The 26,739-nt window shown below is 39.5% G+C and overlaps 1 protein-coding gene across 2 annotated transcripts in view; it reads left to right on the forward strand.

Annotated features, from left to right (window-relative positions):
• LOC118406221 (advillin-like) overlaps window positions 1-26,484 on the forward strand; it is a 39,128-nt gene extending 12,644 nt beyond the window's left edge. The window contains exons 3-23 of one of the 2 annotated variants that reach the window (XM_035806135.1): window positions 479-553; window positions 883-948; window positions 1,131-1,261; window positions 1,803-1,911; window positions 2,283-2,393; window positions 5,434-5,630; window positions 7,322-7,400; window positions 8,470-8,568; window positions 8,923-9,076; window positions 12,783-12,883; window positions 13,789-13,926; window positions 14,313-14,471; window positions 16,289-16,384; window positions 18,183-18,266; window positions 19,619-19,771; window positions 20,025-20,228; window positions 20,801-20,923; window positions 21,149-21,217; window positions 21,785-21,874; window positions 23,717-23,827; window positions 24,273-26,484. In XM_035806135.1, the coding sequence (XP_035662028.1) occupies window positions 479-553; window positions 883-948; window positions 1,131-1,261; window positions 1,803-1,911; window positions 2,283-2,393; window positions 5,434-5,630; window positions 7,322-7,400; window positions 8,470-8,568; window positions 8,923-9,076; window positions 12,783-12,883; window positions 13,789-13,926; window positions 14,313-14,471; window positions 16,289-16,384; window positions 18,183-18,266; window positions 19,619-19,771; window positions 20,025-20,228; window positions 20,801-20,923; window positions 21,149-21,217; window positions 21,785-21,874; window positions 23,717-23,827; window positions 24,273-24,386 (2,463 nt within the window). In that variant the 3' untranslated portion in view covers window positions 24,387-26,484. The remainder of the gene's footprint in view (window positions 1-478; window positions 554-882; window positions 949-1,130; window positions 1,262-1,802; window positions 1,912-2,282; window positions 2,394-5,433; window positions 5,631-7,321; window positions 7,401-8,469; window positions 8,569-8,922; window positions 9,077-12,782; window positions 12,884-13,788; window positions 13,927-14,312; window positions 14,472-16,288; window positions 16,385-18,182; window positions 18,267-19,618; window positions 19,772-20,024; window positions 20,229-20,800; window positions 20,924-21,148; window positions 21,218-21,784; window positions 21,875-23,716; window positions 23,828-24,272) is intronic. The other variant, XM_035806136.1, reaches the window with a different exon arrangement.
• Window positions 26,485-26,739: the final 255 nt, after the last annotated feature.

Genomic DNA, 26,739 nt, shown 5'->3' on the forward strand with positions numbered 1-26,739 from the left:
ATTTGCTTTCCAATATTTGGACAGACTTCCTGACCAAGCTGGATTCATATTGCTTCACGATGTTACAGTACCTTGACACACACAGATCACTACCATCTCTGATGCAAATTGTGTTAGTAATGAGATTGTGTTCACACACTTTCCACAGTAATCTGTTACAGACCACTTTAATCACATTACTGATGAAGTTAGTGTCCCTATTATCCCCATAAATGGTGTTTGGGTCCCCATTATTTCAAAAATTATGGTCGTTCATGTTAGACATTTTATGGTGTAATAATGCTCAATGTCTTGACAAATTTAAACATTTGCATTTGCCAGTAAATGCAAGATGCTTCCTATATTTTTAAAAAGTGATCCCTCAAAAAAATGTGTACTGGTATCACTTAGCTGGTGTTATGTATTTTTTAATGAGTCGAAAAGACTGATTTAAGTCTATTATTTTTCTAACTCTGTTGTTTTTGTTTTCGTTGTCTAGAAATTGGACCCAAAAGAAATTCCAACATCCACCTATGGACAGTTCTTCACTGGAGATGCTTACATTATACTCAAGGTAAGTAATAAGCCATAGATAACATGTTCTCTTTAGATTTCGTGACTAATGTGTTGTTTTCTATCAAGGCTCATAGGGGTTGACAGCATTATTTTGTTTCCTCTGATCTGTGAAAATAAAGGTATTGTTTTCAGTCTGTTTGCAGTTATTTGAATATTCCAAAAGTGGCAGGATGTGAGGGGAAAATGGTGTAATTGGAGACTGGTAGGAAGGAAAGGTTGGCTTAGACAGGCTTAGACAGAATCAGTGAGAAATTCATGATGGCTAAAGCAAGAAATTTGCAAAAACTCCTAAATTTCACAGAGGTTTCTTTTTCTTTCTACCTACAGAGCAGAAAAACTGGGAGTAGCCTGGCCCACGATCTCTTCTTCTGGCTGGGCAAGGAATGTTCACAGGTAAGGTTAAAATAATTACGTTTGGAAAAATGATAACAATTTTGAGATCAAAAGTTGGATCTTTTAGTCATTATGGCATATCAGATTATTCGCTACCTATTGTGGTTATTTGAATATTATAATCAATCTTTTTTATATCATGATGTACACATTAAAGTGCTTGACCTTTGATCTGTATCCAGGATGAGGCTGGTGCGGCGGCCATGTTGACGGTTGCCCTTGACGACAGCCTGGGCGGGGCGCCCATCCAGCATCGGGAGGTACAGGGCCACGAGTCGAGTGCCTTCACCGGCCTTTTCAAGAAGGGAGTCACGTACGTATGAGGGCAGGGCTCAAAATACCCAACAAGCAGTTAAATTTTTTAGAATGTGGAAAGAGATAAGCTTGAAAATACATCTGTGTCAGTGGAAGTCCTCCTGAAGAAAAGTTGAACTGTGATTTCCGACACAAAAATTAGATTTAGCCAAATTCTTAAATGTCAAACTCCAGTCTTTGGCAAAGTCTAGAGTCAGACAAAGAATAAAGTTGTGCAATAGAAAATTTGGTGTTGAAAATTACAGTCCAACATTGCTTCAAAAGAAAGATGATTTGGTTCACTGAAAGGATTATGGACATGGTACTTAGAGTCTAATAAGATATAAGGGGTACCTTTTCTGTGTGCTTTGATAGACATGTTTTAAGAAGACTGAGTTATTTTTATCAGAAAGCACATGTTGTATAATGTCAAGGATGATATTCAGATTCCCCTACTTCTAGTAGGCAAAAACTTTTTTTTTCCTACTCTATATGTATACAATATTGCCATGAAGTTTGAATTGCAATAGGTTGATGAAGTTTGGCTTATTTTGTTCCAGTTACAAACAAGGAGGAGTTGCCTCTGGCTTCAAACATGTGGAGACAAACATCAGCAGCGTCAGACGACTGCTGCATCTGAAGGGCAAGCGCAATGTCAGGGCCACTGAGGTGGGTAATCAGGCTCTCAGGTCAGGTCAGAGGTGAAAGGTTACGACAGTTGATGCTTAGCCATGAGGAAAATAAGATGAGGAGGATGGGAAGTTTGTAATGTACAGTGATGAGAAAAATACTTAACAGACTTAAAGAAATAACTCTAGGTTAGTACACAACTGGAAATTTTGGGCCTCCTGATGGCTATATCTCGGTACTGCAGTAAAACCTCTGGTTTTGATACTATAGACATGCAATGGTCTCTATGTTTGGTTGGTAGGTAGCTCTTGTGCTTGGGAAGAAGTGACTTAAGTTTAAACCATCTAGCAGGTTGCATATTTTCTGATACGTTGCTGATAATTCTGGAAACTCTGTTCTTGTTCTTTTAGGTTCCCATGGAATGGAAGAGCTTCAACGAGGGCGACAGTTTCATCCTGGACATCGGGAACGCTTTGTTTGTCTGGAACGGAGCCAAGAGCAACTTCAACGAGAGGCGAGCGGTAAGATGGCCTCCCAGTCTGGCTTTTTTTGTGGATCTGCCATTTTGAACAGTCGCACTACGAGAACAGCATTCCTCACCTCCTTTTGACAAGTTTTGCTCAGTCTGAAAAACCTGACAGAAAAACTTGGCTCAAACATTTGGGTTGGTGGAAAAAGAAGTCCAGTACGACGGCAGAAAATACGGTCCAGTCGGGTCAGAGGGTAAAGAATTGACAGAAAGCTTTTACCATGTCTTCCGCCCCCTGACTCTGTGTTTTTACTGTCTGTACTGGACTACTCTTTCTACCAACCCGTAAGCACTTCTGCTTGCCAAATTCTCTTGTGAAAGGACGGTGAGAAATCCTGTACGACACAGTGTGACTCAGAGAAATGATACGTCCACAAAAAAACTGGTGACGGAAGCCTTGGTTACGGTGACACCACCTGTAAAGAGACGTTCCTCTTGTGCAACAATGATGCCGACGCCGCCTCCCCACTTGCTGTGACGTGCTGTGTGATCATTTATTATACATGTATATTCTTTTACACATCATAGTATTCATCACTACTATATTGCACCATTATTCAAAAATTATTTGATAAGCCTTTTTTGCACCTGCTATTTGAATACTTTATTTTTCTAATGTCAACATAAGGATTTAGATATTAATCTTGCTTCAAATCTGGCTTTTTTGTAAACGTAGAAAAGTTTTAATAATGCAACTAACCTGACTTGCTTCACAATAGGAACCAACACCTTTGCTTTGTAAGAAATAATGCACCACATATTTCAAACTCTTAACTCAACTGAAATTTGCTGCACAATATTAATTACTGGGTTCGTATGGTCAAGTCTTAAAAATACATTTTTTTAGATTCTAATGTTCATGGCTACAAGAATATCAAGAAATTGTGAAGACAAAACTGTTAAAAATGTCAGAATTTCAACTGAAGAAATTGACTAAATAGGAGATTTTGAAATCTGACTGTACGAACCCGAATCTGCTTGGATTGCTGTAACCAGTGTTAACATTGGTGCTCGAGGGACCTCTCTATCTGAGCAAAGTTTTGAAGGAATCTCAACTGTCTGAAATATCGTAATCAAAGCAAAGAGAACTTTAAAATTTTCATTGTGAGGTCTCCTTTATATCAGGACTTCAAATCCAAGAAAAGAAAAATGCAAAACAGGATACAATATTAGCAACGCAATCAATAAATATAAATCTATGGGGAAATTTTGGGCGAGCATACATGTATGCAACCTCAATGCATCTGGCTGCGCATGCGCAGTGTAAACCATGAACAGGCTTATTGGCTCTGCTGGCAATGGCTCCCACAAAAGATGGCTGAGCAGAAATGTGCTTCGTCTGTGTCTGTGTTTTTTCTTCCGTTTCCTTTTGCTTATGATGTGCAGCTACAAATAAAACGACTGAAAAAATTGTCAAAACAGGAAACACAAGCCTAATAGTAATATCATTTCAACATTCTTTTTGTTCTTTGTGTTTTGAGTTCTTTATTCTATAATCTATCATTCTCATTGATACAAATCTTTAGAATGTTTGCCGTATACTTCAAGACAGTTTAGTTTCCTTCTTATCTTTGCTTTAGTGGTATTACCTCATGTTTTATCGCAAGACTCTCGTTAAAGTTACTAGTGGATTTTCTTCTGAACAAACGCTGTCCCCGGTAGGTTTTCTTTTATTTCTGCATGTTTCTTCACCTTCAAGCTACAGGTATGTGCACTGTTGTGTGTTTGTTCGTTTGTTTTTTGTCATCTGTACTTGCCATTCTTGTATGCAGAGCCTCACCTACAGTCTAATACATACCTTGAGGAATCTTTGCTAAACAGGGCTGAGATTTCTACTTTTGTGGGCTTGGCTTCTTACCAGTTGTCAGCTAATCAGAGAACCAGTTTTACCTTAGAAAATTTTAGGGGATACTCTGATTGGCTGACAGCTTAGAGGCCATGCTCACAAAAGTAGAAACCTCAGCCCAGTTTAGCAAAGCCTCCACAAGGTATATTTTACAGGCTACAGGCAAGGCTCTGTATAGAAGAATGGTTCTCACTTTTTTTTAAAGGAGTTATTTATTTTTGTGTCCTAACGCACTTACGACTGTATGTGCTGTTGTTGTTATGTGTGTTGTCTTTCTAACCTGTGACTTTGTCTGAATAGGTTGTACTGAATGTGCAAAGTTTTGATATGTTTTGAACACGTTTTACACCCACCTGTCTCCCAAGAACTAACATATCTCACAAATCCGTTATAACACTGCGTTACTTCATTCAATTCCCCCACAACCCAACATTTCAGGTAAACCATTGTTACCCCATTTTGTAGAAAATTTTCGCACCTTTAGAGTGTCAGTTTTAGTCCAAGCAAAGGTAACAAATAATAACCATATTTTCTTTTTTATCTCCTAAAATCATTTGTATCATAAGAAAAAAAAACACTGTTACATGCACCAATGCTTCTAGTTTTGCATTGGTAAGTATACTAGTTTTGTTTGGCTGTCTCCAAACTAACTTTGCTTGGACAAAGACTGACTACAACACAGTAGGACAACATGGACTGCACTGCTTCAAAGCACTGCTAGGTCGCATTAATGCACCATACAGACGCTTGCTGCTACACTTACATTAAAAAGCAAAAGCTATGTTCGAATTCCAGGTTTCATAGTTCAGAAATTTGCTTTTCGCAGCTTTATATTGCTTCAAGTAGCTAACCAGCTGCCCACATAGAAAAATTCTCCGACTCCTTTCGATTTGTCCCTTTTTATCAAGGTTTCGATTTCCTCTAATGCAACAAACTCCCCTGAAATTGTGGCTTAGTGTTAGATAGATAGCATGCAGTCAGTTTTGAAGCAGATGTAGTGACATTAGATTATACAATGTCATGCATTGTGGTTGATCTTTCGTTAACCCTCAGCCTGCTAATGTAGCCATTTGACACTGCATCTGTGTTGCATACTGAGATATACAGCAGGGAAAAGGTTAAGAATATTCACTCAAAGAGTCGTCGCCTTCCTTGTTATGAAGATCCCTTTCTTCCTTGTGTCTAGTCCATCATGTTTGCCACAAGCGTGCGTGACAACGAACGCGGCGGAAGGGCCAAGGTGGCCGTGGTTGACCCCGGCGACCCCACGCCGCCTGCCATGGAGAAGGTTCTGGGCGAGAAGCCGTCGAAGCTCGCTGACCCGATCCCCGACAACGACGTCAAGGTCGCTCGTGAGGACCAGCAGAACACCAAGCTTTACCAGTAAGTTGTCTTCTTACTGTAAGTCGTGAAAAATGTTTGCTGTGATTTATTTTTTCAATGATCTATCCCACCACAAATTCATGACATGGTCAATTTATGTTTCTGATGTGTTACTGAAGAAAATAGTTTCAATAGAAAATCAAAAACGCCATGAAAACCCCCATTTCCCATTCTACCCTGAAATTAAGTCACTGTAAAAATAAAAGAATCTACAGTATTTCTGTATTTAACCTTCTGATTCCTAAGGTAGCCTAATGGACTAAATGTCTATCAGTTCTTTGGTTAGGCAGTCAGAGGAAGATTCAACTTCCAGACGACTGTTGCTTTCAAATTTCATTTAATGTTTTCTGTGTCAACAAACTATGAAATATGTTGTGATTGCCATGCATCTATTATGAAAATGTTCCAATAAAGGGCTATGTTTGCAATACCACAATAGGGTATTAATAAGTACAAAAAGATTCTGGAGAAAAGAAGTTAAGCTTGTAGCTCCTGAAAAATTCTACAACAATGACAGCATTAAGAGAATTTCACCTAATGGAATGAAGAGTCCTTTACATTCTGAAACAGGTTATTCCTTTCTGTATATTGTTTTATGAGTACAGTTTCCACAGACCTTAAAAGAGAATTCAAGCTAAAAGATGTGCTTATGTCTAATGGAATCCTTTTAAAAGCATTGCTGAAGGGTTCTTCATGATAATTTTATATTGTGAGTGAATGGTTATCAAGAGGAAGAAGGAGTTAAAATTTTAATGGAAAAGTTTTCAGTTCACGAAGAAGAGTTTTTTCATAATGTAACAGTTTACTGTATGATGGATTGTATTTGATTTTACTAAGTTCTAATGTTTAACCAAACACCATATTTTCCTTTCATCCGTGGGCATTGTTTAGTGCACAGTAAGTGAGAGTGATGGTGTTTCAGGCATGGCAGCAAAATTGCATCATGTAGTACCGAGCTGCTTTCTACCTGGGGTGTTTCTAGCTTTTCTCTAAAACTTGATTGAAGTGAAACTTTTGGAAAAAAAGCTTTGGAATAAAATCTTTTCATTTTGATCGTTTATTGCTTTAACCATAAGATTAGTGTTGACAAGAAAATCATTTTTTTCATCAGATACAGAAAAATGTTTTGTTTGCCTATGCCTGCTGTCATGTTGCTTTAAATAGATTGCTTTTCAGCATGAGCTTGTCTTTGATTACAACCCCATTTCTACTAGAGACTGTGAACACTGAGTGACCTTTCAGCGACCAAAGATTGCATAATGAATTTCATGCTCAAAATAATGTTTTGTGTGTGTTGTTGTCTTTTAAATGATAACTTTTACATTGCACATTATATTCCTAATATGAAATCAGGGGCACACAAGTCCAATTTTGGGTCCTGCACACAGTCACTCAGTGAGCACTGTCTATAGTGGAAAGGGACCTTAGTACTTTGTGTGTGCTTTGGTATATTCTGTTTTTGCAGTTTTTTTTTGAAGTGACAATTTTTGTGTTCATGTCCAGAAAATAGCATGAATAAATATTACGGTTAGATTGTTATACATGTAGTATCAGGTTTATGCAGTAGCAGGAGATACAGTAGAAGAGCCTAGATGCCCTGCCTGTGCCTTAACCCTAAATTTGTTCCCATCCCCCCCTTACCCCTGCACCCCACCCTACATCACCCCCCTCTCTCCCGTCTTCTCTTCCAGTGTGTCTGACGCTAGTGGTCAGCTGGTAATGTCAGAGGTCGCCAACCGTCCGTTGACCCAGGACCTCCTGAAGACTGAGGTAACAACGCGCAAAATTTCGTTCACCAAAAAAAAGCTGCTTGCCGATGTTGTAGTGAAAAGTTCTTATCTCAGAATTTTCTTTGGTTTGAGAGTATAAGCCAGTTCATAGGTTAAAGTGTGCATGCACAGAGAGATGCATTGTGGGTAATATGTCAAAGGCGAAGGCCCCAGACTTGTAAACTTTTCTTGTTTTGAACATGTTCAGACATGTTTTTCTTTTTATCTCAGAGGCATTTAACTTTGACATACTACTAACCACAATGTGTAGTATGGTCCTTGAACTGGCTTTTTTGCTCAAAATTTCAAAGTCATGATTTTTCATCCGTTTTGAGATGATTTGAGAGCATGGCATCTGCAGGCAGGTTTGGCTGGATTGTTTATACTTTCTGCTGTTTCTGTCTTCTTACTGTCTGCTCCTCTCTCCGCCCTTCCCTCCTTCTGTCGCTTCAGCCTGTCCGACACATACGCACACCTGGTGGTGTCAGAGGTCGCCACCCCGCCCCTCTCACGAGACATGCTCAACTCGCAGGTCAGTAGGCTGCAAACAAACTCTTGTTTTGTTTATTTGTTATCGCAAGCAAATTTCTTTTTCTGTGTTGAAGTCTGTATGTGCTGATATTCAGTTGACATTTGTGTTTTTTTTTTTTCACTGAAGATGGGGAACTAGCACACCTGAATTTTCCTGTCATCTTCTTTTGTCTGTCTGCTTCTTAATTCTTTTTTTTTTTTCATTTACTGTCTACAATTAACAGTGCTGCATCCGTGTATGGTCATGTGGCTTTGAGTGACTTACTAACTCTAAGAACTGCTCAAAACTAGAAAGGCAGTTTTCACTACAACTATTGTTTGAGTCCGAAATGAAAATTTCTGTTAACACCTCAAGTAATGGCTACTAACACTAGTTGTGATTGTGTCTTGCTGTTTGAGTCCAAAATGAAGTCATTTTGATTAACACCTCAAGTCTTGGCTACTAACACTTGCTGTCTATGTCTTGGTGTTTCCTGTTGCCATGTGTTAATGTTAATGTTAAATGTTAGATACCTTTCAAATGTAATGTTCCCCTTTAGGACTGTTACATCCTGGACCAGGCTGGACAGCGGATCTTCGTGTGGAAGGGGAAGGGAGCCACACGGACGGAGAGGGCTGCAGCCATGAGCAATGCTCTGGTCAGTAGGTGTTTTAATGTATCAATGTGATGATGTGACAACATAGATGATGGTGATGATATTGGGGTTATGATAGTAATCTCTATAATGATAGTGATGATGGTGGTGATGATGTGATTTTGGTGATGATGATGTGATGATGGTGGTGATGGTGATGTACATGTGATACGTATGGTGGTGGTGGTATTGATGATATATTGATGATTACATGATAATGTGATGGTGATGATGCAATTATGGTCATGATGGGATCATGAGGGTGATGATGATGTGAAGATGGCAATGATAATGTGATGAATCTGATGATGATGATTTGAAGATGGTAATTGATGTTTTATTGTTTTTTTACCCCAGGGTTTCATCAAGGCGAAAGGCTACCCTAACCACACCTGCATCGAGACTGTGAACGAGAACGCAGAGAGCTCGCTCTTCAAGCAGATGTTCCAGAGCTGGAAGGTCAAAGGTCAGACTGCGGGCTTGGGCAAGAGCCACTCCATGGGGAGGATAGGTAGGAAATTCGTTTTACATTGAACAATTTTATTTTATTATTTTTTTCAGTCATTTGATTGACGTTGTTGCTATAGTATTGATCCTTTAAGTAGTAGACATGCCTATAGAAAACCATTTGCATCTTGTTTTCATGGCATGATAAGAGTGGTTAGAGACTATGTTTGATATACAGACTTGTATATTTTACAGCAATGATATTACATGGCGTATTCTCAACGTTGTGTCAGTGTTGCAAGCTGTTGTATCTGTGTTGTGTGCTATGTGCTGCAGCTTGATTTGCTTGTTACAGTTACGCATAGCTCTAACATAATAGACTGGATGTATCACAAACATACTGTTGTTGATATGAAGTAGATACATTGGTGAAAGAAGAATCCTACAGTAAAACACTTTCACTGAACAGTGATGTCACGAATGCGATGCATGTAAAATTATAGCCTGTTATTGTTATAATCTTAATACCATGATCACAATAACATTAACCATGCTTTCACCAACCATGCATTAAAGATTGTTTCTTTATTTAACTTCATAGATACTAGATTTCATTTTATTATTTTATCTATTTCAGGGTAGTTTGGTTTGATTGATTGACTGATTAACCCATTAGTTGTTTGATCAAAGAACAATATTTACTGCTGAAAATTATGGTTACTAATACCAGGGTTTGCGTACTGGCTGGACTACATATAGTGTTCTAACTTATAACTCTGACTTGCTTTCTACTGGGCAAAAGACTAGTAGCTGTATTTAAGATGTAAAAGTAAGGAAATTCTGCGTGTCATAATCTTGTCTATGAACATTCTATTTCATAACAACTCACCCCACATGATAGTCGTCTATGCCAAATGTCCACAAAAGCACATTAAACATTTTCTATATAGTGGAAAGTACTTTAGAATGATACAATGAGAAATAGGCCAAAGTTTGTTGTTTTTTTTTACCTGAAAGTTTTAACTATACACTGTTTAATACATCTAAGATTTGAAATACTAAAATATTTTCCAAGGATTTGTTTTTCAGCATCATTAGTTGGCAATAAATCAACCAAGCTACCCTTGATTTTACATTGATTTTGTAACTGTAGCATAGCCTTATCTTTTCTTCCCATCCACCATGATGATTGAATGTTATACCTAACGGGCAGCGTGCTGCTAACAGGTGACTATACGTCCAGTCCCGTCATGGCTTCGACTGGTAGAGCGTGGGCCTGGCACACGCAAGGTCCGACCCTTCTCCACATTACCGCACCTCCAGCACTAACCCAACTCCTGTAGTTACTGTAGCTGTCAGCAGGCTGTATGTGGATGTGGTAGTGTAGAGGCTGGTACAACAGGGCATTCCCGGAGGAGGGTGTCAATCACAATTAGAGCTGCAACCAATGAGAGAATGGCAATTAGTAGTTCAACCAATGAGAATGTCAATAGACTCTGCAATCCTAACTGTCCATCACAGTTGGCAGTTCAACCGACGAGAGAGTCAATAGACCAATTCTGACTGTCTATCATAATTTAATTTAGCAGTTCCTCCTATGGGAGAGTCAGTTGACCAATTCGGACCATTCATCACAATTATCGGTTCAACCAATGAGAGAATGGCAATTAGTAGTTCAACCAATGAGAATGTCAATAGACCCTGCAATCGTAACTGTCCATCACAGTTGGCAGTTCAACCAATGAGAGAGTCAATAGACCAATTCTGACCATTCCTTACAACCTTACAATTTTTAGCAGTTCAACCAATGAGAGAAGGGCAATTAGTAGTTCCACCAATGAGTATGTTAATGGACATGTTCTGACTTTCCATCTCAAATATAGTTCAACCAATCAGAGGATAGCATTTACTGGTTCAGCCAATAAGTTAGTCTGTCAAATATTTGCATTCTTATTTTTTTTTTCATTTCTATGTTTTGACAGAAGTGGGTGGGCTTGTGTGATTGGTTTATATAGTACACTAATATGTATCTTATTAATGCAGTTTTATTTTGACAAGAAGCTTTGTTAGTCTATCTTGTGCCTCCTTAAATTAAAGTTTTTACATTGAAGTTAGCATTTATATAGTTTGAAACCATTTGGACAAGTACTGAACATTTTAGTGGATTAAGGGGGCTGAATATATATCTTCTATTCCAAATTGTATTTATTCATGTCACAGTTTGGATAAATAATCACCTTTGCCTTAACCACATCCCAAATCTCTCGTTGGGAATGCCTTGTACTAGCTGTGTGTGTGTATGTGTCCTGTTTCTTGTGTAGTAAAGGCTATAGCAGCACATGTTAACTATAACTACTGAAAGAAACTGTCACAGTTAATGAAGAGGTTGAAGATTTGCTTTGGAGACTTTGCTTTGACTTAAAGAGAAGGTGAAATCAAATATAAAAAATGGAATTGTTTCTTTCTTTAAAGTTATACCAATGGAAATGCCAATACCAGTACCAATGTGACATTTTTTCCCCTTATTTTGCCATATCTTTTCAGGATTGCTGTGATAGTTCTATTAGTAGTTATGGTGGTTACTTTAGACCATGCCTACTATCAACCATGTTAGACTGGCTGCAATACTATTGCCCCTATGTAGAGTTTTTTTATGGTTGTCATACTTTTATGATGTATTACTAGTTTTCTTGCATTTTCTTTTATTTCAGGGCTGAAAGTATTGTAGACAATGCATAATATCTAGCATGGCGCGTTAGTTTATCTGAGACGATGTCATACAAGCTTCAGATTTCTAGCATTTAAAGCCATTAACATGATATTTTTTGCAAAACTTTATACATGTTGATGGCACTTTATTTACCCATTCATGCCAACTGCTATGCTCTCTTTTGGCCATATTCTATAAGCACTGTTGGTATAAATGATGGAGTCTGGAATTTGTATGACATTGTCTCTGTAAAACTTTGTGCTAGAGTTGTTGGTCGCAATTTCACTTTATTAACACACTTTCAGATGTCTCGTTATTAACTTATAAATTTTTTTCCTGCAATATTAGATTTGTGTATTTTTAACTTATCACTGTTGCACCACCTATGTAGTAAATATGTTGTAGACATGTTGCATGACTTGTTTTTTGTTGTCTTGTTTGTTTGAAAACATGACATGTTCTTGTCAATGTTGTTGATAGCTGTGTTGTGGCATACTGTACATTATTATGATTATACACAGCATTTTTATATAGGTGTGAATCTAGTGTAGTCATTAGTATGATTCTATAACAAATACAACAATGCTCCCTCTTTCACTTAAACTGTAAGTCAAATTTATCTGTCAAATTGCTGTGTGTAATTGTTTCATGAGGTGGCAAAGTGATCTTGTTTTAAGGGTTTAACTTGTTGACTTAGAATCGAAAGGTTCTTGGTTCAAACCCCTAGCAGACACCAATGTTGTACCCTTGCCACCTATTTCTTTGCTCAACTCTGGTGAAAATTAGTACCTACATTTGTACCTTCTGTTAAGAACATCCTCTTGAATGGGGCATCAAGCTGAACCACCCCTTGAGCATGCTAAAGAATCCACCAATTTTATCAAAAAGAGTAAAGGTCCTTCCAGGTGAGAGTGGATCAAACTTTACATTCTTGCAAATGTGGTGACCCTCGATTGAAGAATATATAAAAGAGGAGCATTGTTGTATTGTAACTTTATATGTCATCTGCTGCATATTGCTGTCATGTGGAAGTTACATTGTGGTGCCTTTGCCCATGCAGCCAAAGTGGAGAATGTGTCGTTTGACGCAGCGACGCTCCACGCACACCCGGAACAGGCGGCGCAACAGAGGATGGTGGATGATGGCACTGGTAAAGTCCAGGTGAGAATTCAAAGATCTTATACCTCTGTGAAATGTGGAAGAGTTTCTTTTGTACTCTGTTTAATAGCAGTACATTGATGATGCAAATAAGGCTTTGATTAACATTACATAATGTCCATTGACTAGCCTAGTAGGCATCCTTCCATCTTTCCAGATGATGGTAGCGCTCTGTATCTAGCAGGGTTGTAGCCAGCACCTGTCCTTCTGTCCTTTGAAGGAATTTTGCAGCTGGGGACTGAAAAAAGTTTTCCCCATTCCGTCCCCTTGGACAGACAAAAATTGATATGTAAAGATATAAAAAACTGAAACCCATGTGTTCTTCTTCACCAAAACAGATGCCATTGACCAGCTTAGTCTACAAGCAAAATTTGCACCTCAAAATGCAGGAAATAGTGTTTCAGAGGGTCTTGATTTAAAACTTTTCTGGGACCCGGACCCCCTAGAAATGACGAGCAACGTCAGGCCATGCCTTCGGTGCTCGATAGGATTACCATTCAAAATCAAGGGGACTGAAAATGATTTCAGGCTGGCTACAACCCTGGTATCTAGCCTATGGGAAGTATAACAGCAAAAACACAGACAAACTGACAGACCAAAAATGATACCTCCCTTTGAGTTAGTGGTCTCTTCCATTGACCCTATGACCTGGAATGTCTGTCAGCTGTCTGAGCCTAGCTTGATAGATGATGGCTTCCACCATCTACTTCCTGGCACTCCCAGAAGTGACATTTTGCCCTTAGCTTCCTGTCACTCTGTGGCGAGCCATGCCTGTAGCTGCAGAAGCACAAACAGACAGACAGATAAACAGACACACAGAAAACAAGACCTCCTATATATAAAACAGAGTTTGACAGCTGTAGGACCTTCTTCATGAATCGTCATCTTCCTCAATGTTGAACATGTAGGTGTGGCGTATTGAAGGCCCAGAGATGGTAGAGGTGAAGTCTAGCCAATATGGACAGTTCTACGGCGGCGACTGTTACATCATCCTGTACACCTACCAAGTCCGCAACAGGGATGCCTACATCATCTACTACTGGCAGGTGTGCATTTATCTCATTCCTCAGCGAAACATTTTAGTTTTTATCTTTTTTTATATCAATTTTTTTCATTTTTACATTATTATGCATTTATTGCTGATTGTGTCTGATGTGTTTTCCCCACCACAGGCTACAAGGTAACAGCATGTATAAAGCAGGAAGTGGAAGATAGGAAATGAAATAACCTATTCTGAGACCTTTGACCTAACTTCCTGTCAGTGTCTCCCATGTGCCTAGCATGACACTCTCCTGCATTCAAGTAACTATGGACACAAAAGTAAACAGATGCACTGAAAACAAAACCTCAGTCTGTACATGGATGTTTTTATTTTATTGACCACACAGATGCCCTGAAAAATGTCCTAACGTTAACATATTTATGATTCCAGGGCCGCCATGCCACAGTAGACGAGCTGGGCACGTCTGCCCTGAAGGCTGTGGAGCTGGATGACCAGTACAACGGTGCTCCTGTACAGGTCCGTGTCACCATGGGCAAGGAACCCAACCACTTCATGGCCATCTTCAAGGGCAAACTCATCATCTACGAGGTAAAGAACAACATCTTTAGTTACTTTTTACAATACATAGCAAATCAGTCTTTTACCACTATCATTTATTTCAAATTGATGATTTTACTTTATTTATGATACTTATGATCTTAATTTTCCTACTCGTCATTAAAGGCTAATTGTAGAACACACGGATACGATGACGTAAAAACTTAAGGTTATCAAAAGTTGATCATGAGCAAGGTCATCTGTGGTTGGGAGTTGGTCAGCAAGTTTGTCTAATAGTCTTTAAAGGTCATCTGTGCTAGGCATGTTTGGTTGTGTGGGGTTATGTTCAACACCAAGGACAGGTATGTACATGTATGACTGTGTGGATGGTGTTCAGCACCAAGGACAGGCATGTACATGTATGACTGTATGTGGATGGTGTTCAGCACCAAGGACTGTTATGTACATGTATCACTGTGTGGATGGTGTTCAGCACCAAGGACAGGCATGTACATGTATGGCTGTGTGGATGGTGTTCAGCATCAAGGACAGGTATGTACATGTATGACTGTGTGGATGGTGTTCAGCACCAAGGACAGGCATGTACATGTATGACTGTATGTGGATGGTGTTCAGCACCAAGGACTGTTATGTACATGTATCACTGTGTGGATGGTGTTCAGCACCAAGGACAGGTATGTACATGTATGGCTGGGTGGATGGTGTTCAGCATCAAGGACAGGTATGTACATGTATCACTGTGTGGATGGTGTTCAGCATCAAGGACAGGTATGTACATGTATCACTGTGTGGATGGTGTTCAGCACCAAGGACAGGCATGTACATGTATGACTGTGTGTGGATGGTGTTCAGCACCAAGGACAGGCATGTACATGTATCACTGTGTAGATGGTGTTCAGCATCAAGGACAGGCATGTACATGTATGACTGTGTGTGGATGGTGTTCAGCACCAAGGACAGGTATGTACATGTATGACTGTGTGGATGGTGTTCAGCACCAAGGACAGGTATGTACATGTATCACTGTGTAGATGGTGTTCAGCATCAAGGACAAGCATGTACATGTATGACTGTGTGTGGATGGTGTTCAGCACCAAGGACAGGTATGTACATGTATGACTGTGTGGATGGTGTTCAGCACCAAGGACAGGCATGTACATGTATGACTGTGTGGATGGTGTTCTGCATCAAGGTACATATATCACTGTGTAGATGGTGTTTAGCACCAAGGACAGGTATGTACATGTATGACTGTGTAGATGGTGTTTAACACCAAGGACAGGTATGTACATGTATCACTGTGTAGATGGTGTTTAGCACCAAGGACAGGTATGTACATGTATGACTGTGTGGATGGTGTTCAGCACCAAGGACAGGTATGTACATGTATGACTGTCTGTTGATGGTGTTCAGCACCAAGGACAGGTATGTACATGTATGACTGTGTGGATGGTGTTTAGCACCAAGGACAGGTATGTATATGTATGGCTGTGTAGATGGTGTTCAGCACCAAGGACAGGTATGTACATGTTTGACTGTGTGGATGGTGTTCCGCACCAAGGACAGGTAAGTATCACTGTGTGTGGATGGCATTTAGCACCAAGGACAGGCATGTTTGTGTGTGACTATGAATGTTGAAAAATCAGTCAGGAAAGTCATGACCATATTTTGCTCAGACACAACTACAAATACTCCCAACCCAGTGCTGACCTCAGTTGCATAAGACATGGAAAGGTCCTGAATGTTTGACAGGGTCTTTTTCCTGTGCCAACAAGAGCTACTAATCCTTCAGTGCAAATGACATATTAATTAAACTTTGAACTAAATGTCCACTTCCTGTCCATCAGGGTGGCACCTCCAGGGAGGGCGGACAGTCGCAGGCAGCTGACACCAGACTGTTCCAGGTCAGGGGGACAGATGAGACTAACACTAAAGCTATCGAGGTAAGATTCAGCAGGCAAACAGGTGGGGGTCTAGAGGGCCTTGAGTAGAACTTTGTCACACAGACTTGACTTCTCCAATGTTTGTGACTAGACTGGCACAGAAGTACTGCAGATGTCATAAAACTCCCCATCACTTGTTCTTATGATTACTGAGCTTATGGTTTGTTAATAAGCTGGTTCAGGGTTTGAACTGCACATGCACAGTGAGATAAGTAAAATGTCAAAGTCAAAGGCTCCTAAGACATAACAAAACTCGTCTTGACATGTATCAATTGTGGTCTAGACAAGGACTGCTTGAATGGAATGGGCCTTCACCTTTGCAGCGTGCAAAATACCCACTTGCACACTTGCACATTGCAACCACTTTTTCCTTGGTGCAACCTACTTCTATACTCAGGTTGCACAGTGTGCAACTTAGATTTTGATCCTCAGAACTCGATTTTGATATCAATTTACTTGGAAGAAATAAATGGACCAAGGCTGCTCTGTTTCATATCAGCCAAACATATGTATTGTACCTTTTTTTTCAGAAGTTAGTGAATTGTAGGTGGTGCAACTTGAAATTCAGTTGTGCAACCTAGTTTTTGCCCCAGGTTGCACGCTGTGCAACCTGGCTCAGAAAAGTATTTTGTACACTGCCTTTGACCTCACACATGTGCATTTCAAACTGTGAACTGGCTTGTTATTGTGTGTCCTGGACCAGATTGGCATCATCCATTAGATCAAGTTTAGGGAGCCATAATAAGAAAACTGGAGTACGTTGATGACTTAGTATTGTTATTGTTATTTTATTGCATACACACTGCCTTTTGATGACAGTAAGAAAACTAGATGAACTAATTGAATACCATTTGTTGGAGAATTAGTGTTTGTGTTCAACCACCAAAGTAATAGTTTGCATATGATTATGACCAGTATCTCCAATACCTTATCAAAGATAGTCCAATAAGTGCTAGTTTGAAGTAGTAATTGACAAGGTTTGTTGTTGTCGTTATTCTAACTTACTTGGACATCTGCAGGTGGTGAGTATCATGTCTGGTGTGCCAAAAATCTTTGTTACTTACTGCAACAGTTGCTTTCACAGCTAAACTGTACACTGTGTCTACTAACATGCAGACTTTATAGAGGGTCTGCATGCCTTTTTCCATGAGACATAACGAGCCATTCCTTCATAGCCAACTCACTCTAATGCAATGTTAAGCATGTAGCTCATTTAATATTGAGTGCCTCCAGGATCCCCATGCAGACCCTCTTTAAAGTAACTCTGTAACTCCACTATACTAGAGAGGTTACATTATATGTTTTCACTAACATGGAGCAGGAGAAATACTAACAAATTATGTGTACATGTTGTATATCTAGTAACTATTTGGCAATGCTTGCCAAATGTCTTTTGTCTTTCTTGTTTGTCCATGAGTTTTCCATTTCCCTCTCCAAAATGTTTTGTTATCTGTAATGTCTCACTGTCTTGGTGCAAAGGTTTTCACTTCCGAACAATTTTGGTGAACTGTATGTGTCCACGCATACAAGTAACATGTTTAGTACTCCTTAGACTACTCCTTGCTTTTTAGCACCAAAATTTTTGGAAAGAACAATATTCTATGCTGAACATCTGTAAGGAGACGGTCATATAATTATGTAACAGTTACTATAATATAGCGAACGCAATTGCTGTAGGTTTTTTTTCTTCCTCCAAAATCATTTTTTGATGTTCTTGCTTTGAAACAAAAGAATCATGAAACATTATTTAGTAAAATGAATACAGCATGTTAAAGTAATTGCCTTTCCTCTGACACAGGTTCCAGCGAGATCTGCCTCCCTCAACTCCAACGATGTGTTCGTGCTCCAGTCTCCCAGTAATGTTCACCTGTGGTACGGCAAGGTAGGGTTTATTTTGTTATTATTATCATTCACTTTCGTGTATTATTGCAGCCAGTTGGTACCCAATCTGAGTGATGAGGCTGTTCACGTGCTCAAGGCACCTGCTTCAACACAGGACCCCAATTTTACGTCCCTCGCAATAGACAAGGGCAATCCGTTTGCCTAGTCTTCAAACTGCCTTTAGCCATAACACATTGCTTTTATATAGAAGCAGGGTTCGAAATACACATACTTAACTTGCAATTTGCACATAATTTTTGAGATTTGCACGTAAAAATATTCTGAACTTGCAATCTTGCATGTTGAAAATACCTGGCCTATAGTAAAAATACTGAGGCCACAATGCCTTTGTTTGTATGACGGGGATCGTCACCGGTCTCGGTAGGTGTTATAAATAATCAAATTTGGCTTTGCTGCAAACTTACATGCTGATTACGTGGATATCTTTCAAAAATTTGAAGTTCTGTCTATATTTTTTATGTGCCGATTTCAGTCCGTGTGACAGAAATTGGCAAAAGTGACAGAATGGGCAAATTTCTTTTCCATCCTGAGCAGCAAAATTCCGCCAAAGGACGGAATGATGGATGCTGGCTAGAACATTGCAGTATAGACTAGTTGTATTTTGCATGTAAATTTTTCAGATTGCACGTAAAATTTTTGCCAACTTGCAATTTTGCATGTAGCAATAAAAAAGTATTTCGATCCCTGAGAAGGTACAAGCTGTGTAAGACCTTACTGTTAGGTTTGGTCCACTCAGACCGTGATGGACCCCAGCTCTTTTTCATAAATGTTGGGATGATGTGTTCAATGTGTTCAAAGTGTGGCTCTTCTCAAGAATGAGACCTTCAGCTTTGCATCACATCAAAGAGGACATCCCTAACCAAAGATATTTAGTCGTTTTCACCTGAATTGATCAAGGAAATAGATCAGCAAAGTGCCTTTGCCAAGGACACAACATTGAATTGTTAGAGATTCAAACCCATAACCTTTAGAATCTATATAAGTCAAGAACCCTTTACCACAATACCAATATTCCAGCGGGACAAGCTTTTGTTTGATATGAAAAATGAAATACATTGAATAACTTAGTTTGATTACCGCATCATGTGTACATTTTTGTTTACAATGTCTTTCTGTAGGAACCTATTTGTACATTTTATATGATTATGGACAGTTAACTAAACCATAAGTACAACCAAATCTATATGTGTGACTTATAGGCTTTGGGTCATGACAACTTGAAAAGGATCAGAGGACTGATTGAAAGCTTGTTGGTAAGTACTTTATTTTTATGTACGGTTATAAAGTTTAGATTTGTATCATAACATATCCATATGTATCATCTCCCAACAGGGTGCCAGCGGAGACGAGAGGGAGATGGCGAAGACCGTGTCTCGTCTGATCTCCAAACGCGACCCTGAGATCGTGATTGAAGGTCAGGAGAAGCCAGACTTCTGGAACGCCATCGGAGGCAAGGCCCCCTATGCCTCTGCCCCACGTCTGCAGGTCAGTTTGATTCAACAAGGCCCCAGTGGATTATCTTATTCTTTTAGATTGACCTGATCAACTATAAATTTGATGATATATGCCGGGCAAGTTACAAAGAAACAATGAACAATATCTCCAGATTTGTTTCGTTTATGTCTTAAGGGCCTTTACCTTTGACATATTACCCACAAATCATCACTGTGCACATGTGCAGTTGAAACTGTGAGCCAGCTTATCACTTGAGAGTCATGCCTATTTGTGTTGTTGACAGGAGGAGGAACAGGACAACCCGGCGCGGCTGTTCCTGGTGTCGAACGCGACCGGTCGTGTTGTGGTTGACGAGATCAGCGACTTCACGCAGGACGACCTTGAGGAGGATGACGTGATGATACTGGACACCTGGGACCAGGTGTTCGTCTGGATCGGCGCTGACGCTAACGTCACGGAGAAACAGGAGTCCCTACGTATCACCAAGGTGGGGGAAAATCAAGTTTAAGTTTACTGTGATTCTTGATGTGTTCTTCACGTTTTCTCAATTTTTATGTTAAAGACAACCAAAGCAATGTTAGCCCAAGTCAGGGCTGTAGAACTTTAATATAACATCAAAGGCAATATTTTGGGCACTTCTGTACGTAATAAGATGATTGAACTCTATTCCATTCCATACCAACATTCAAGGAGCAAATATTTGATGCTGTAGTGGGGTGAGGACGAAGTGAAGGATAATTTTTGTGGGTTACATTTTTTGAATCCTAGCGCAGCTTGTTTCTGCACCAATTTTAACCGCTCAAAGTATGAATTAAATAATCAGATGTAAATTTGGCAATACAGTGCAGTAGATAACAGTTTCATACAGATTGCCTTATCTAGGTTATTTCCACTTTTAACGTTATAATATTGCTTAGGTTGCCTTTAACCTTTTTGCCACAAAATTGTCACTCACTGAATTTTCATGATTGCTTTTATGTGAATATTGCAGAGTGGCATATTTGGGGCAGACTGTTGTTATAGGATACTTTTTAATTGTTGTGTTTTGAATTCTTTTAGGAATATCTGGACACAGATCCCAGTGGCAGAGACCCTGACACGCCCATCATCAAAGTCAAAATGGGCTTCGAACCCCCGACCTTTACTGGCTGGTTTCTGGCTTGGGATCCCTTCAAGTGGAGTGTACGTATATGTAGAATACAGTTTTGTTCTATCATTGTAGAGAGCAGGAAGAAACAGTTACGAAGAATTCAGTAACGTACAGATCTTTAAATCAAGCAGAAATCCTTTTTTTCTTCTTTTTTTTGTAAAATTTCTTTTTTGATTCAAATTTTTAATTTTTTCTGTGGAAATGTCCTGTCATTTGTTATGCAAATATCAAGTGTTCTCCTGCTAAATCTGTTACAGGAGGGAAAGACATATGACCAACTAAAGGCAGAGTTCGGAGACGCCAGTGCTGTTGTGGACGTCACTACTGTAAGTATTACTTGAGACACGAAACTTCCTGACCATAACCTCTGTAAAGTAAACCTGAAGTCATTTTACCCAAAACAAGCTCTCTTCAGAAAGACTTTTTTAAAATTGACTTTCAGGCTTGTAGTAAAGACACATATCTAGTTGAAGTTCAAAGCTGTAGCTATAGGCTGTTCAGTTCCCTGTCACACATTTTGGACCTTCCCATGACTTTCCTCCTGACCAATCCTCATCCAAGGTCAGTGCTGGGTTGGGAGTAGCCTGTAATCCTTCCTATTCTAGCTACAGTTTGTTCATCTGATTGCAACCAAGCAGACTTTATCAACTTTGATTTTTCAAAATGTCTTATCAGTTCAGTCACAAATGACAGTTAAAGTACGCAACCTTGGCAACCAACTTCAAACCACAGATACCTTACTCACGACTCATTCCCAACCATGGTGTGGAGAAGGTCAGGAGGTCATGGTTGGCTGTGTGTGACGGGCTGTAGTGGGTTATTTCTAGGTTAGCTCCTTTCTGTAGTGAGATTCGACCTTCGGTTCACCTTGTTGCACGTTTCCTGTCCATCAGCTGATCACACAGAGTATGGCAAAATCATCGATTGACGGAAAATCTCCAAACAAAGGCGGCAGCACACTTCAGGCGGGGGAACCAGTGAGGGTATGCACAACTGAACAGAAATCTCTCCTCGCCCTCACGGCACTACAGTGTAACCGTCGTTTTCTCTTCAGACTAACGTGTTCCTCCTGTTTAGGATGTCAATATTGTAGGTCTGTCCTTGTTTCACCCTGTCTGCTGCGCTGGCCATATCTTCAGAACGTCATCAAAACCAGTTGCATCTTCTACAAAGTCCTTTATTTGAAGTCCTATCAAGTTTTAAAACCTCCACACACAGTTGGGTTAATAGGGGCAGTGCCCATCTCCAAATCTGTAGCCCTTGGGCCACACAGTGCCTGGCTACAGTAGCGGAAGTCGGTTATAGTGGTACACAGCCATGTAGGATGTGTATTGTGAAATGTGTTTTGCAATGAATGCTGGGAAGAGTGCAATGCCTCCTCTGTGCTATACATTTAACTCACATTATGTTAGATGGGAGTATCAGAAATACAAAATAAAACCTTTGCTAGCCATGAAGATATATTAACAGTAAATTTTCAGCTGGCATTCACTTGCTAGGTTGTTTTGTTAACGTGTCTAATTGTAAAAGAACACTGCCTGTGAACTACACATTTTGTAATTGTTAATCCCTATACTCAAGGCATAATGTCAAAGAATCTTACAGTCGTATTTATCTTTTCTAACCCAGGTAGGTACTGAAATACAATACAATCACTAATCTTCCTATAGCTCAGACTGGAACAATTTCTGAAAAATCGAGATTTACCCTAAACTGATGAGTCACCACAATCATTGCTTTGTTCTGAGCACCCTACTTTCAATCCAATCTTCGTTTTCATGCTTCAATCTATTCCTTGTGTGATTCTCCAGTAATTCTAGTCTTTCAATGTGTTACAATCTCAATAAACTACTTCTACTTAAACTAGTACCTTTAAGAAAGACTTCCAGGTAAAACTTCAGAAAAGGTATGGTTATGTAGTAGTGATTATTTATGCCAACTCTGAGGTACAAGTCACACCCCCTTTCCACTAGAAGCTGGGAGCAACGGCAACCAAAAATTTGACAGATCCCTCAACAAATTTCATAGATAAAGAACAAATTCTTTTACATTCATTGTGTTTTAACTTTTTAATCACACTTAAACACTGCATCATATTGTAGAAATACGAGGGGCGAGTAAGAACAGAAAGAAACAACACCCCGACTCCCGGGATTCGAACCCGCGCCGAACCCGGGCAGCCAGATCACAAATCCAACGTGCTAACCACAACACCAAAAGCTCAAGAGCTGTTGGCGTGGTCAGTTTGGCAGCGCTAGAACCCCACTGTTACACTACTCCCCCTTTTCTTTTCAAGATTCGTCTTCGAATCTCCTAGATCGACATCCCTGTGTGGCACATACTAGCCTGTTACTCACAGGGCCGGCGTGGGAACCATTGTAGAAATACGAGGGGCGAGTAAGAACAGAAAGAAACGACACCCCAACTCCCGGGATTTGAACCCGCGCCGAACCCGGGCAGCCAGATCACAAATCCAACGTGCTGACCACAACACCAAAAGCTCAAGAGCTGTTGGCGTGGTCAATTTGGCAGCTCTAGAACCCCACTGTTACAATATTATGAATTCAAGGGTTACACAAATTCACTCAAAGGTCACTCGAGCGATCCTAGTCTAGTGGAAAGGCGATGTACATGTAACTACATGTTAAAGGTTAAATTTCAGCAATTGTTGTAAGGCTGACCAAAAAATATAACACAGCTATAACTTAGATATTAGTTTCTACCCACTTGGATTTTTCAAGGAAGATACAAGGATGGCTGACAGGGTTAAAACAACAAGATTTTGTGACATAAGCTGAAAGTTTTGGAACTTTGTGTTTCTGTAGGACGTTGGACAGATGAACCTAAACGGGAACTTCGTGCCAGGGCAGACCTTCTCCTATGAAGAACTGATCGGAGAGGAGATTCCTGAAGGTGTCGACCCAACAAAGAAGGAAGTGAGTTCTTTATGTCTTTTCCTATATTTTATATGATATCCATGTATTTGGTATCCCTGGCTTGCATAGCCCACTACTGTCAAATGTGACCACTGTAACATGATCAACTTATAAGTGAATGTTTGAATATTGATTAAGCATTTGCTCACTTTCTTTGTAATGACCGGTCACTTCTGGACATAAACTTGTGAGAGTTGCAACAACATGATCACAGTGGATAAGTGACATCAGCAATGTCTGTAACTCTCGCGAGTTTATGTTCTGCAAAGTGATGGTCATCAGACTGAGTATTGAACCTGAAGAAGGTGACAGTGGTCATTCAAAATTTGATCCTTGTATACATGTACCATTTTGTTGGAAAAAAGTATAGCATTGTACTATGATTACGACTCACACGGATGAGCTTCTATGGTAATCAGACTAACATAATCTGCCTTATCCCCAGCTGTACCTGTCGGACGAAGACTTCGAGAGTGTTTTCGGGATGTCCCGAGACAAGTTCAACAGCCTGGCCGGCTGGAAGAGAACGGGCCTCAAAAAGGAGAAGAAACTTTTCTAGAGGAAAGAAATTAAGACGCCAGTCAGCTGGCAACGTAGCTATGCACTGTAACCAACCAGGTGACACTGGCAACAGCACTCCAGGGGTGGGCACGTGGTTTATGTTTCGGACCAATGACGTACTTAATGGGGAGCTAAACTTAAAAGCTATCTATACTCTGCAAATATGCCCCAAAGTCAAGTTCTCACTTGTTTAAGTCCACCATAGTTCAGGGCTTTCCCACTGTTTGAAACTTGCACCATTCTGACGGCTACTCGATTGACTTACTGATTGAATTTGATGGTTTCTGGAAGTCTCAATCATACAAATGAATCCGGCTTTTTGAGCTGGCATTCCCAAGGAAGGATTTCATGGAACTTCTGACAAAGTAGGAGGAATGGACAAAATAACAGGTTTCCAAGTTAGAGTCAATGCAGGCCAACTCGAAAAGCCTTTGTTGAATGTTCACAGAAATAGATACAGCACAAGAATAGAAACTGTCAAGATTTTGGTGGCACTTGTACGAAAGACAAAGGCCTTACGAAAAACATTAATGATGAGAAAAAAGTGTTCAGACCTAAGTGAATGCTGTATGTAACTCCCCTGGATTGCTGAAGAACCATGTATTGCCAATGCCTTACATATAACAAGAGATAGGTAATAATACCCGAGTGTACACATGTATTGAATACACTGTGCAGAAATTGAAGAATTATGAACTAAAGCTTTTGTAACAGGGTGATTTTGTATGTACCCATCTTTAAGAGAAATGAGTTTACTAAATGGCAACTTTATAGTATATGGCTTTCTAATAGTGATAGACATGTGTCGTTCAAACTTAACATGTAGGAAAAATCATAAAATCAATGCAATAATCATAATGGGTTGCCGTGTACACATAACCATTTTAGTTCAATCAACCATTCCGAATTGATACTAGTAATGGCTTGTTGTCACGCTGTATTAGGAAAATATATGGAAGCTGAGCTAAATATTCATGAAGGCAATAATTTTGTTTGCATTATTTTCACATTTGTGTTATCCTGGTTATCCCGCTGCCTTGTAAGGGGCCAAGTGTTGAGATTGTTCGCTTCAAGCGCGAGAATCACACCAAAGTAGGCATGCACAAGATATGATTATTTCTAGCTGACCAATGATATCTCATTTCTAGCTGACCAATGATAGGAGGCAACGGAAGAGATTTATTAACCAATCAGAGTGTGTCATACATAAGTTGTCATGATTGATTGACAGGTAGTACAGAAGAGAAATTATGCAATACTTCATTCCAGCAGACTGCATAAAAGTAATTCACACATTTCTCAAATGCAGTTTTCAGTTGTACCTGTAGCTACTTAAGGTTTAAGAAATGTTGTAAGCTACTCATGCTTAGCACTTCAAAGTAAGAAAGATCTTTGAATGGATGGTACTATAATTTTATTGTACTTCTTTGAGATAGAAATTAAGTATCTAAAAGTGTTGATTTATTGATTGAGCCACTAGAATAACATTCTAGGGTTATAGGTTTGTTTGTAGGAAGATATGATTTTGTAGCTTTTTGTTGATACCATTATATACACAGATAAAGCAAGATACTACATTGAAGCATTCCATTCTTTTATCTTGTATAACTCTCTTATAGAGTATACACTAGGTAACGTATGCCTGAGAATGTATGTGCTTATTGGATTTACGTATGGTTTTTCTCTTGTTACGTAGTATTCACGTTTTGCATATATGATTTTTGTACTGATTGTTTCAGGAATGATCTTCTGATTGTATTTGGAACGTGCAATTTCAGTCGAGGTGTTTTTGCCTGAAGACTTTGCGCCACAATAACCCTCAGAACAGAGGAATTTCTGCACGTAATAATCAAGCAAATTATCGAAAGATTTTCTACAGCATAGATAATTCACTGTCACTCACTGCATTCTTAAAGTATGTGTGAAAAAATGTTGCTTGATATAATCGGTATGTTCTGCAAAAGAGATGCCCATCATTTAGCACATGGGAACCAATGAGGTGCTTGCTTACAGATCTTGTGTTGTTAAAAAGTAGACCAATAAGAGCTTGTATTACTTCTGTAGAATTGTGACAATAAAGGTCTTTGTAACAATGACTTCTATTGGTTTTCTAGCTTGTACTTTCTTAATCAGATAGACAGTTTCTTACCCTCGAGGTATGCAGAATTATCAGTGAAATGGAGTGATTAGATAATGATGAAATCTTTAATAGAATTTCAATGACAATGTATCATAAACTTGTAGCATAACGTTACCTTGTTGGAAAGAAATTTCAGCCATGCTATCATCACACCGCCTACTAGCGACCTCTACCGAAATCTGTAAGATATATAGCTACACATGCACTTACA

Source organism: Branchiostoma floridae, chromosome 18 (assembly GCF_000003815.2).
Source record: "Branchiostoma floridae strain S238N-H82 chromosome 18, Bfl_VNyyK, whole genome shotgun sequence".
Classification (NCBI taxonomy): domain Eukaryota; kingdom Metazoa; phylum Chordata; class Leptocardii; order Amphioxiformes; family Branchiostomatidae; genus Branchiostoma; species Branchiostoma floridae.